We start from the raw sequence: 15425 nt of genomic DNA on the forward strand, positions 1-15425 counted from the left end.
ATTTAATGAGAAACTAGCCCTGAGCACACAGGAAGCCCTATATAATAAACCCACTTTAAACACTGTACATTGTAAGGCTTAAGTAAGTGAAGTATCCCTCAAGCCGAGCTGACTTTATTGAGCTGTTTTCTCCGGATATTTCCCCCAGGTCCTCGACCATTAGACTTTCAGATATCTTTTTTCACACTCGGTGTATATCTGTCCAACGTGGTTATGTGTCCCCCATCAGCACTTCAGCTCAAACTCTTCATTAGCTTGACTGTTGCTTAGTCAGCTTCCCTGTCCTACTGCCTGCAACTATCACTCACTGTGTAACAATTCTGTCGCTAATGGATTTACATGTAGTATGGGGCTGGCTTGATACTGTACTGAATGGCTATGAAAGGTGTTTTGCTACACTACTGTATATACATTTAACTGTACCGTTTTGTGAAGCTGTTCTACCTGTTGTTTTTACAGCTAATGTTGAAGCAGATTGGAGTTTTCTCAAGTTTCTTTGAGATAGAAGTAATGTTGATGATTGGCTAATGGTGTAAAAATAACAACCCTGTGTCCTGAAAAATTACGTTCCCATACAACGAAACTGCATTATGAATTATGTTTCAAAGGAAACATATTTTGGCACGGATTACGTTTGTTTTTGACGTTGTTACATTGTTACGTTACGTTGTTGCGTTATATTACGTTGTTGTTACATTGTTGTTATGTTGTTACGTTACCTTGTAACGTTTTGTTTTCTTGTTTCATTTCGTCGCTGCTTCGTTTCGTTGTTGTTTTGTTACGTAGTTGTTATGTTACGTTGTTGTTACATTACGTTGTTGTGCCATTTTGTTGTTGTTGTTTTGTTATGTTACTTTGTTACGTTATGTGTAACGTTGCATTGTTAAGTTACGTTGATAAGTTACGTTGTTTGGTGACGTTGTTAGGTTAGGTTACGTTGTTACGTAACGTTACATTGTTAAGGTACGTTGTTAGGTTGTGTCATTGTTCTGGCAAGTTTGTTCATTGGGGTCTGTTGTGGTGCTTGTTTGGGATGTTTAAGACTTGATCATTTTGGATCAAAACATGGATAACATATGGATAAAATTAATGGGTATGGCTTTGTCTCTTTCAGAAAAACATTAAGCTTTATAAGATATCTTGATTGAGGATAATCTCTGAACACTAATCTCTAAAAACTCCAATCTGCAAATGCACACATTTTTCTGATATCAACCTGCTTCATTACAAAATCTTTTTATTTTTCTCCTCAGCTAACTTTTACAGAAGCCATGAGGAACAAGGCCCGTCTGTCCATCACAGGCAGCGTCGGGGAGAACGGGCGGGTGCTGACGCCCGACTGTCCCAAGGCCGTCCACACCGGGCCTCCCCTCCGCCAGAGCTCCGGCCTCGCCCTGGTCTCCTCCGAGCTCCCGTGAAAACCAAAAACCTCTCAAGTGCCTTATTCCAATAACAAGAAACAAACAATAATCGCACCGCCCACGAAACAACCAGAAACTTAACCACGAAGAAACAGGATTCACACACCCAACGGGTCACCTCCAGCGGGCGAGACGGGCGCTAACAACAAATCCCGCTGTTAGAGGTTACGACTTGTTGTGTGGCTCGATGATTTCTCTCAGAAATCTGTGGAAACCAGAGGCAGAACAATCTCGATTTTTCTTTTTACGGAGGCGTACGTTTGAATCAAAAGGGAATCCACTGGAGCCATTCAACCTTTCCAGTGACGTGAAGAGGAGCAGGGGGGGAAGAAATAATATCATGATATATGATAAAGATGAAGACCAGAAAACTGTAAACTTGAAACAAAACTGTGCATTTTTTGGATTGCTGTGAATTGGCAAAAAAAAAAACTGAACCACAATCAAGATTGTTTTCAAACTGAACAGATATGAGCAGCGTCTAAGAGACAACAATCTCACTGGATATCAACAAGGACACTGGGAACACTGGGAGAGCTGTAGCCCGGTGCCATGACGATACGACGGAAAAATATTTGTATTCATAATAACAAAATAATTGATATTGAATATATGAGCAAACGTAGGAAACTGTGAAAATAAGTAAATATGTATATTCCATGAAAAACAAAATGAAGAATTTAGCTGTACATAGGGACGACTGCTTGCTTTTTAAACAGATGTACATAAACAGATACTGTAGTGGACAGTTCTTTTTTTTGTAAATCATCTTTAAAGATTTTATTCATCGCAATAATGAAAAAGATGATGCCACTTGAAGGAGGAGACGTGTGTTAAAAATCTGTTACGTGTTGAAACTGTATTATATAGGAACTCTAAATGTGAATGGGGTATCAACTGCCCAGATATTCTGATACCTGTCGCGTACAAATTCATTAATATATTCAACGATGAATGTTAAGTAGCTCCACCCCCAATCCTTAAGCCACACCCCTCACTGTGCAGACGTAGACCCAGAGAGTTGCTCATGAGTAGAGCTTTATAAAATCAAGTTTCAGTCAGAGTATAACTATTTTTTTCATTATCTTTTGATCTATTTTTTGTACCGAGAAATTAAAAATAGTGTTTTGGTTTTAAATGTGGACAGTCCAGTACTATCTGGGTAGATATTTTAGACCATTACGTGTGTGGAGACATGAGTTGAAACCATGATGCGAAATTGAAAAATGCCATTTCTCTCTATATGTTATTTGTCTGTTTCCCAGAGCTGATGAAGCCACTGTTTGTATGTTGAACAATGATTATAGAGCCCTTCCTTATTGAAACACTGTGGATCCTCCGGGGAGGCTGCACACACCGTAGCAGAAATGTATTTGCTCCGCTGACTGAAGTGTCCTCATCTCTTTATTTTGGACAATCTGCAATAGGACGCAAGAAGCCACATCTTCAGCAACGCCAGCCGACGATGCCGTTGGTTCTATTTTCGTTCATTCTCATCCGTTCCGTTCCCGTTGCTGTGGCAGGATGGGGAAGTTTGGCAGCGGGAAAAACCAGCTGAAATATTTCAGGTCATGCCTTTTTTTTTGTCCTGCCATCCGTCTTTAGAGCTGAAGTGTAATATGGCGTCTTATTTTGGTTCAATTGTACATCTTTATTTTGATCTTTTTTAAGTAAAAACAAATTTCAAATTGCAATGTACTGTCATTATTTGACGAGATAGGCGAGAAGTGTTTATGTCCTGCAAGCAAAATATGTTGAGTGTCATGAAACTTTGCATGTATATGTATGGTCCTCATAATGAATCCTACATTTTTTGGTGACCACTTGAACCATTACTTCCCTCCAAGAGACACCAAAAGCCTCAGATTTGCTGTGTCGGAATTGGTTTATAACAATTTGAATGACTAACTTTGTTTGGAAATATGTATCACTAAAGCACAATATCAACTGACATTATAAGGTTCTTAGAGGAATAGCTCATTTTTGGAAATGCCCTTACTCCTCCAGGAAGTCACTACTCACGGCCAAAATGTAGTCAGGCATCTAACCTCCCTGTGAAAGCATTATTGTCACTTTAACCGTCAGACAGAGCCGGACTAGCTGTTTCTAGTTTTAATGCTAAGATAAACAGATAAGAGTTGTAGCTATCTTCTCGTGTGTCTGTATGTATATTCTCATTAAGGTGGAGGGTATAATTACAGCAGCCTATATAGATATAGCCAGCCATATAGGCTTGAGGTGGTTTGAGGCATAGGCCATATAGACCTAGGGCGCCACCTTCTGGGGGGCGCTGGTTGACCTCAATAAATAAATTAAAATATATAAATATATATTTTTTTTAAATGCCGGTGAGGTTCCTCATTTTCTGTACTGACATAACAAATGAACAAATAAATAAAAAGATAAGCTAACAAATGTACAATGTCAGGGACCAATTGTTTATTTATATTATAATAAATACAGTTATATATATGAATATGTTTTATAAAAAAAACACCTTATTAAACACTGTTTAATATCAGAATCAGAAATACAGTTGTTCCATTTTAGAATAAAAATACATATAAACATAAAAAAAGTTATTAGAAAAATAGAAATTAGAATAGAGATGAAATGTAAATATGTGTGCATTATCAAAAATAAATGCAAATATATAATTAACTATTAAATAAATCACATAAATTTTAGTATAGGGGACTTCAGGTTACAGCAAATTATTATTTTTTTTTAATGAATGCATTTTATAATTATTTTTTTTTAATGTGTACTAGCCTGTGGTTTAATAAAAAAAAAAAAAAGAAAAAAAAAAATTGTGTCCCACTATCGCGTCAGGTGCGTCAGCTGCGTCAGGTGCGTCCTACGTCATCATTAGGCACCTGAGTGACTGACAGCAGCAAAAGTTTGTCGCCAGCTCAGGTAGGATGTGTTTACTGATTTATTTTAGTGATAAAACCATTAAAACGTTTGTTTGTGAAGCGCCAAAACACAGTTAGTCAAGAAGAGTCAGTGAGTTGACTCATTAACGTGAGTTAATGTTAAACAAGGCTTCACAGTGTCAGCTCAGGTGTTGCTAATTGGCTGCTAATTAGCAACACTGGAGCTACTGGTTAACTTCTCATTTAAGAGGATATTTCTTATCATGTCTTGCTTTAACTGACAGGTTCATATTTATTCAAGTCTGTCTTAAAACAACTCACATTATGTATATGTTGAGTATTCCTGTTTACTGAACTGTGGTGGAGGGATAGTACATGTCTTATGATCTGTTTGTATTGCTATCGACATTGACAGGAGGAATGATTACAGCAACCAAGAAATGGTTTTATACTATGAAATGTTAATGACATACTATAATATGATATTTTTATGGCATACTATTCTATGACTTTTTGTTAATGACATTTTGTTAATGACATACTATATTATGACATTTTTTTATGGCATATTATACTATGACTTTTTGTTAATGACATTTTGTTAATGACATACTATATTATGACATTTTTTTATGGCATATTATACTATGACTTTTTGTTAATGACATGCTTTACTATGATAAAGTGAATGGCATACTATTCTATGACTTTTTCTTAATGACATACTATATTATGACATTTCTTTATGGCATACTGTACTATGACATTTTAATAATGACATACTATACTATGATATTTTTTATGGCATACTATAAAATGCCATTTTTTATGACATTTTTAATGACATACTATATTATGACAGCCTCAAAAATGTGAGCTTTTCCCTCATACCATGACATTTTTCGACATACTACACTAGTACCTTTTTTTTTTTTACTTTTTTCAACACTATAATATGACCTTTTTCATGAAAATTTGACATACTATACTACGATATTTTTCAACATACTACAATATGACGTTTTTGTGACATTATTTTACATACTATACTACGATATCTTTCGACATACTATTCTATGACTTTTTTACACTTTTTTCGACACACTATGACTTTTTTCATGAATTTTTTCAAAATACAATACTATATCTTTCGACTTACTATACTCTGACTTTTTGCGACACACTACACTATGACTATTTTCGACATACTATACTATGATTTTTTCAACATACTATAATATTACTTTTTTCATGAAATTTTTTGACTTACTATACTCTGACTTTATGCGACATACTACACTATGACTTTTTTCATGAAATTTTTCGCCATACTATACTATGACTTTTTTCAACATACTATACTATGACTTTTTCAATATACTATAATATGACTTTTTTCATGAAATATTTCGACATACTATACTATGACGTTTTTTTATGAAATTTTTCGACATACTGTACTATGACTTTTTACATGAAATTTTTTGACTTACTATACTCTGACTTTTTGCGACACACTATAATGTGACTGTTTTCATGACCTTTTTTGACATACTATACTATGACGTTTTTTTTCATTAATTTATCAACATACTATACTATGACTTTTTTTCCGCATGAAATTTTTCGACATACTATACTATGACGTTTTTTTATGAAATTTTTCGACATACTATACTATGACTTTTTTTTCATTAATTTATCAACATACTATACTATGACGTTTTTTTTCATTAATTTATCAACATACTATACTATGACGTTTTTTTATGAAATTTTTCGACATACTATACTATGACGTTTTTTATGAAATTTTTCGACATACTATACTATGACGTTTTTTTATGAAATTTTTCGACATACTATACTATGACGTTTTTTTATGAAATTTTTCGACATACTATACTATGACGTTTTTTTATGAAATTTTTCGACATACTATACTATGACGTTTTTTTATGAAATTTTTCGACATACTATACTATGACTTTTTTTTCATTAATTTATCAACATACTATACTATGACTTTTTTTTCATTAATTTATCAACATACTATACTATGACGTTTTTTTATGAAATTTTTCGACATACTATACTATGACTTTTTTTTCATTAATTTATCAACATACTATACTATGACGTTTTTTTATGAAATTTTTCGACATACTATACTATGACTTTTTTTTCATTAATTTATCAACATACTATACTATGACTTTTTTTTCATTAATTTATCAACATACTATACTATGACGTTTTTTTCATTAATTTATCAACATACTATACTATGACGTTTTTTTTCATTAATTTATCAACATACTATACTATGACGTTTTTTTTCATTAATTTATCAACATACTATACTATGACTTTTTTTCCGCATGAAATTTTTCGACATACTATACTATGACGTTTTTTTATGAAATTTTTCGACATACTATACTAAGACTTTTTTTTCATTAATTTATCAACATACTATACTATGACGTTTTTTTTATGAAATTTTTCGACATACTATACTATGACTTTTTTTTCATTAATTTATCAACATACTATACTATGACGTTTTTTTCATTAATTTATCAACATACTATACTATGACTTTTTTTTCATTAATTTATCAACATACTATACTATGACGTTTTTTTCATTAATTTATCAACATACTATACTATGACGTTTTTTTCATTAATTTATCAACATACTATACTATGACGTTTTTTTTTCATTAATTTATCAACATACTATACTATGACTTTTTTTCCGCATGAAATTTTTCGACATACTATACTATGACGTTTTTTTATGAAATTTTTCGACATACTATACTATGACGTTTTTTTATGAAATTTTTCGACATACTATACTATGACTTTTTTTTCATTAATTTATCAACATACTATACTATGACGTTTTTTTATGAAATTTTTCGACATACTATACTATGACGTTTTTTTATGAAATTTTTCGACATACTATACTATGACTTTTTTTTCATTAATTTATCAACATACTATACTATGACGTTTTTTTCATTAATTTATCAACATACTATACTATGACGTTTTTTTCATTAATTTATCAACATACTATACTATGACGTTTTTTTTCATTAATTTATCAACATACTATACTATGACTTTTTTTCCGCATGAAATTTTTCGACATACTATACTATGACGTTTTTTTATGAAATTTTTCGACATACTATACTATGACGTTTTTTTATGAAATTTTTCGACATACTATACTATGACTTTTTTTTCATTAATTTATCAACATACTATACTATGACTTTTTTTTCATTAATTTATCAACATACTATACAATGACTTTTTTTCCGCATGAAATTTTTCGACATACTATACTATGACGTTTTTTTATGAAATTTTTCGACATACTATACTATGACGTTTTTTTATGAAATTTTTCGACATACTATACTATGACTTTTTTTTCATTAATTTATCAACATACTATACTATGACGTTTTTTTTCATTAATTTATCAACATACTATACTATGACGTTTTTTTATGAAATTTTTCGACATACTATACTATGACTTTTTTTTCATTAATTTATCAACATACTATACTATGACGTTTTTTTATGAAATTTTTCGACATACTATACTATGACGTTTTTTTATGAAATTTTTCGACATACTATACTATGACTTTTTTTTCATTAATTTATCAACATACTATACTATGACTTTTTTTTCATTAATTTATCAACATACTATACTATGACGTTTTTTTTCATTAATTTATCAACATACTATACTATGACTTTTTTTCCGCATGAAATTTTTCGACATACTATACTATGACGTTTTTTTATGAAATTTTTCGACATACTATACTATGACGTTTTTTTATGAAATTTTTCGACATACTATACTATGACTTTTTTTTCATTAATTTATCAACATACTATACTATGACTTTTTTTTATGAAATTTTTCGACATACTATACTATGACGTTTTTTTATGAAATTTTTCGACATACTATACTATGACGTTTTTTTATGAAATTTTTCGACATACTATACTATGACGTTTTTTTATGAAATTTTTCGACATACTATACTATGACGTTTTTTTATGAAATTTTTCGACATACTATACTATGACTTTTTTTTATGAAATTTTTCGACATACTATACTATGACGTTTTTTTATGAAATTTTTCGACATACTATACTATGACGTTTTTTTTTCATTAATTTATCAACATACTATACTATGACTTTTTTTCCGCATGAAATGTTTCGACATACTATACTATGACGTTTTTTTATGAAATTTTTCGACATACTATACTATGACGTTTTTTTATGAAATTTTTCGACATACTATACTATGACGTTTTTTTATGAAATTTTTCGACATACTATACTATGACTTTTTTTTCATTAATTTATCAACATACTATACTATGACGTTTTTTTATGAAATTTTTCGACATACTATACTATGACTTTTTTTTCATTAATTTATCAACATACTATACTATGACTTTTTTTTCATTAATTTATCAACATACTATACTATGACGTTTTTTTCATTAATTTATCAACATACTATACTATGACGTTTTTTTCATTAATTTATCAACATACTATACTATGACGTTTTTTTTCATTAATTTATCAACATACTATACTATGACTTTTTTTCCGCATGAAATTTTTCGACATACTATACTATGACGTTTTTTTATGAAATTTTTCGACATACTATACTATGACTTTTTTTTCATTAATTTATCAACATACTATACTATGACGTTTTTTTATGAAATTTTTCGACATACTATACTATGACTTTTTTTTCATTAATTTATCAACATACTATACTATGACGTTTTTTTTCATTAATTTATCAACATACTATACTATGACTTTTTTTTCATTAATTTATCAACATACTATACTATGACGTTTTTTTCATTAATTTATCAACATACTATACTATGACGTTTTTTTTCATTAATTTATCAACATACTATACTATGACGTTTTTTTTCATTAATTTATCAACGTACTATACTATGACTTTTTTTCCGCATGAAATTTTTCGACATACTATACTATGACGTTTTTTTATGAAATTTTTCGACATACTATACTATGACGTTTTTTTATGAAATTTTTCGACATACTATACTATGACTTTTTTTTCATTAATTTATCAACATACTATACTATGACTTTTTTTTTCATTAATTTATCAACATACTATACTATGACGTTTTTTTCATTAATTTATCAACATACTATACTATGACGTTTTTTTCATTAATTTATCAACATACTATACTATGACGTTTTTTTTCATTAATTTATCAACATACTATACTATGACTTTTTTTCCGCATGAAATTTTTCGACATACTATACTATGACGTTTTTTTATGAAATTTTTCGACATACTATACTATGACGTTTTTTTTATGAAATTTTTCGACATACTATACTATGACTTTTTTTTCATTAATTTATCAACATACTATACTATGACGTTTTTTTATGAAATTTTTCGACATACTATACTATGACGTTTTTTTATGAAATTTTTCGACATACTATACTATGACTTTTTTTTCATTAATTTATCAACATACTATACTATGACGTTTTTTTCATTAATTTATCAACATACTATACTATGACGTTTTTTTCATTAATTTATCAACATACTATACTACGACGTTTTTTTTCATTAATTTATCAACATACTATACTATGACTTTTTTTCCGCATGAAATTTTTCGACATACTATACTATGACGTTTTTTTATGAAATTTTTCGACATACTATACTATGACGTTTTTTTATGAAATTTTTCGACATACTATACTATGACTTTTGTTTCATTAATTTATCAACATACTATACTATGACTTTTTTTTCATTAATTTATCAACATACTATACAATGACTTTTTTTCCGCATGAAATTTTTCGACATACTATACTATGACGTTTTTTTATGAAATTTTTCGACATACTATACTATGACGTTTTTTTATGAAATTTTTCGACATACTATACTATGACTTTTTTTTCATTAATTTATCAACATACTATACTATGACGTTTTTTTTCATTAATTTATCAACATACTATACTATGACGTTTTTTTATGAAATTTTTCGACATACTATACTATGACTTTTTTTCATTAATTTATCAACATACTATACTATGACGTTTTTTTATGAAATTTTTCGACATACTATACTATGACGTTTTTTTATGAAATTTTTCGACATACTATACTATGACTTTTTTTTCATTAATTTATCAACATACTATACTATGACGTTTTTTTATGAAATTTTTCGACATACTATACTATGACTTTTTTTTCATTAATTTATCAACATACTATACTATGACGTTTTTTTCATTAATTTATCAACATACTATACTATGACTTTTTTTTCATTAATTTATCAACATACTATACTATGACGTTTTTTTCATTAATTTATCAACATACTATACTATGACGTTTTTTTCATTAATTTATCAACATACTATACTATGACGTTTTTTTTTCATTAATTTATCAACGTACTATACTATGACTTTTTTTCCGCATGAAATTTTTCGACATACTATACTATGACGTTTTTTTTATGAAATTTTTCGACATACTATACTATGACGTTTTTTTATGAAATTTTTCGACATACTATACTATGACTTTTTTTTCATTAATTTATCAACATACTATACTATGACGTTTTTTTCATTAATTTATCAACATACTATACTATGACGTTTTTTTCATTAATTTATCAACATACTATACTATGACGTTTTTTTCATTAATTTATCAACATACTATACTATGACGTTTTTTTTCATTAATTTATCAACATACTATACTATGACTTTTTTTCCGCATGAAATTTTTCGACATACTATACTATGACTTTTTTTTCATTAATTTATCAACATACTATACTATGACGTTTTTTTATGAAATTTTTCGACATACTATACTATGACGTTTTTTTTCATTAATTTATCAACATACTATACTATGACTTTTTTTCCGCATGAAATTTTTCGACATACTATACTATGACGTTTTTTTATGAAATTTTTCGACATACTATACTATGACTTTTTTTTCATTAATTTATCAACATACTATACTATGACGTTTTTTTATGAAATTTTTCGACATACTATACTATGACTTTTTTTTCATTAATTTATCAACATACTATACTATGACGTTTTTTTATGAAATTTTTCGACATACTATACTATGACGTTTTTTTATGAAATTTTTCGACATACTATACTATGACTTTTTTTTCATTAATTTATCAACATACTATACTATGACGTTTTTTTCATTAATTTATCAACATACTATACTATGACGTTTTTTTCATTAATTTATCAACATACTATGACGTTTTTTTTCATTAATTTATCAACATACTATACTATGACTTTTTTTCCGCATGAAATTTTTCGACATACTATACTATGACGTTTTTTTATGAAATTTTTCGACATACTATACTATGACGTTTTTTTATGAAATTTTTCGACATACTATACTATGACTTTTTTTTCATTAATTTATCAACATACTATACTATGACGTTTTTTTATGAAATTTTTCGACATACTATATTATAACTTTTTTTTCATTAATTTATCAACATACTATACTATGACGTTTTTTTATGAAATTTTTCGACATACTATACTATGACTTTTTTTTCATTAATTTATCAACATACTATACTATGACGTTTTTTTATGAAATTTTTCGACATACTATACTATGACTTTTTTTTCATTAATTTATCAACATACTATACTATGACGTTTTTTTATGAAATTGTTCGACATACTATACTATGACTTTTTTTTCATTAATTTATCAACATACTATACTATGACTTTTTTTTCATTAATTTATCAACATACTATACAATGACTTTTTTTCCGCATGAAATTTTTCGACATACTATACTATGACGTTTTTTTATGAAATTTTTCGACATACTATACTATGACGTTTTTTTATGAAATTTTTCGACATACTATACTATGACTTTTTTTTCATTAATTTATCAACATACTATACTATGACGTTTTTTTTCATTAATTTATCAACATACTATACTATGACGTTTTTTTATGAAATTTTTCGACATACTATACTATGACTTTTTTTTCATTAATTTATCAACATACTATACTATGACGTTTTTTTATGAAATTTTTCGACATACTATACTATGACGTTTTTTTATGAAATTTTTCGACATACTATACTATGACGTTTTTTTATGAAATTTTTCGACATACTATACTATGACTTTTTTTTCATTAATTTATCAACATACTATACTATGACGTTTTTTTATGAAATTTTTCGACATACTATACTATGACGTTTTTTTATGAAATTTTTCGACATACTATACTATGACTTTTTTTTCATTAATTTATCAACATACTATACTATGACTTTTTTTTCATTAATTTATCAACATACTATACTATGACTTTTTTTCCACATGAAATTTTTCGACATACTATACTATGACTTTTTTTTCATTAATTTATCAACATACTATACTATGACGTTTTTTTTCATTAATTTATCAACATACTATACTATGACGTTTTTTTATGAAATTTTTCGACATACTATACTATGACTTTTTTTTCATTAATTTATCAACATACTATACTATGACGTTTTTTTTATGAAATTTTTCGACATACTATACTATGACGTTTTTTTATGAAATTTTTCGACATACTATACTATGACTTTTTTTTCATTAATTTATCAACATACTATACTATGACTTTTTTTTCATTAATTTATCAACATACTATACTATGACGTTTTTTTTCATTAATTTATCAACATACTATACTATGACTTTTTTTCCGCATGAAATTTTTCGACATACTATACTATGACGTTTTTTTATGAAATTTTTCGACATACTATACTATGACGTTTTTTTATGAAATTTTTCGACATACTATACTATGACTTTTTTTTCATTAATTTATCAACATACTATACTATGACTTTTTTTTATGAAATTTTTCGACATACTATACTATGACGTTTTTTTATGAAATTTTTCGACATACTATACTATGACGTTTTTTTATGAAATTTTTCGACATACTATACTATGACGTTTTTTTATGAAATTTTTCGACATACTATACTATGACTTTTTTTTCATTAATTTATCAACATACTATACTATGACGTTTTTTTATGAAATTTTTCGACATACTATACTATGACGTTTTTTTATGAAATTTTTCGACATACTATACTATGACTTTTTTTTCATTAATTTATCAACATACTATACTATGACTTTTTTTCCGCATGAAATTTTTCGACATACTATACTATGACGTTTTTTTATGAAATTTTTCGACATACTATACTATGACGTTTTTTTCATTAATTTATCAACATACTATACTATGACTTTTTTTTCATTAATTTATCAACATACTATACTATGACGTTTTTTTATGAAATTTTTCGACATACTATACTATGACTTTTTTTTCATTAATTTATCAACATACTATACTATGACTTTTTTTTCATTAATTTATCAACATACTATACTATGACGTTTTTTTCATTAATTTATCAACATACTATACTATGACGTTTTTTTCATTAATTTATCAACATACTATACTATGACGTTTTTTTTTCATTAATTTATCAACATACTATACTATGACTTTTTTTCCGCATGAAATTTTTCGACATACTATACTATGACGTTTTTTTATGAAATTTTTCGACATACTATACTATGACTTTTTTTTCATTAATTTATCAACATACTATACTATGACGTTTTTTTATGAAATTTTTCGACATACTATACTATGACTTTTTTTTCATTAATTTATCAACATACTATACTATGACGTTTTTTTCATTAATTTATCAACATACTATACTATGACTTTTTTTTCATTAATTTATCAACATACTATACTATGACGTTTTTTTTCATTAATTTATCAACATACTATACTATGACTTTTTTTCCGCATGAAATTTTTCGACATACTATACTATGACGTTTTTTTATGAAATTTTTCGACATACTATACTATGACTTTTTTTTCATTAATTTATCAACATACTATACTATGACTTTTTTTTCATTAATTTATCAACATACTATACTATGACTTTTTTTTCATTAATTTATCAACATACTATACTATGACTTTTTTTCCGCATGAAATTTTTCGACATACTATACTATGACGTTTTTTTATGAAATTTTTCGACATACTATACTATGACGTTTTTTTATGAAATTTTTCGACATACTATACTATGACGTTTTTTTATGAAATTCTTCGACATACTATACTATGACTTTTTTTTCATTAATTTATCAACATACTATACTATGACGTTTTTTTATGAAATTTTTCGACATACTATACTATGACTTTTTTTTCATTAATTTATCAACATACTATACTATGACTTTTTTTCCGCATGAAATTTTTCGACATACTATACTATGACTTTTTTTTCATTAATTTATCAACATACTATACTATGACGTTTTTTTTCATTAATTTATCAACATACTATACTATGACTTTTTTTCCGCATGAAATTTTTCGACATACTATACTATGACGTTTTTTTATGAAATTTTTCGACATACTATACTATGACGTTTTTTTATGAAATTTTTCGACATACTATACTATGACTTTTTTTTCATTAATTTATCAACATACTATACTATGACGTTTTTTTATGAAATTTTTCGACATACTATACTATGACGTTTTTTTATGAAATTTTTCGACATACTATACTATGACTTTTTTTTCATTAATTTATCAACATACTATACTATGACGTTTTTTTATGAAATTTTTCGACATACTATACTATGACGTTTTTTTCATTAATTTATCAACATACTATACTATGACTTTTTTTCCGCATGAAATTTTTCGACATACTATACTATGACGTTTTTTTATGAAATTTTTCGACATACTATACTATGACTTTTTTTTCATTAATTTATCAACATACTATAC

At 27.2% G+C, this 15425-nt stretch overlaps 1 protein-coding gene across 1 annotated transcript in view; it reads left to right on the forward strand.

The window, feature by feature from the left end:
* The window catches only part of gria4b (glutamate receptor, ionotropic, AMPA 4b), a 185227-nt gene extending 182112 nt beyond the window's left edge, over positions 1-3115 (forward strand). The window contains exon 19 of the mRNA XM_037748409.1: positions 1254-3115. Coding sequence (XP_037604337.1) covers positions 1254-1418 — 165 coding nt within the window. The 3' untranslated portion in view covers positions 1419-3115. The remainder of the gene's footprint in view (positions 1-1253) is intronic.
* Positions 3116-15425: the final 12310 nt, after the last annotated feature.

This window comes from Sebastes umbrosus, chromosome 17, assembly GCF_015220745.1.
Source record: "Sebastes umbrosus isolate fSebUmb1 chromosome 17, fSebUmb1.pri, whole genome shotgun sequence".
NCBI classification, from domain to species: domain Eukaryota; kingdom Metazoa; phylum Chordata; class Actinopteri; order Perciformes; family Sebastidae; genus Sebastes; species Sebastes umbrosus.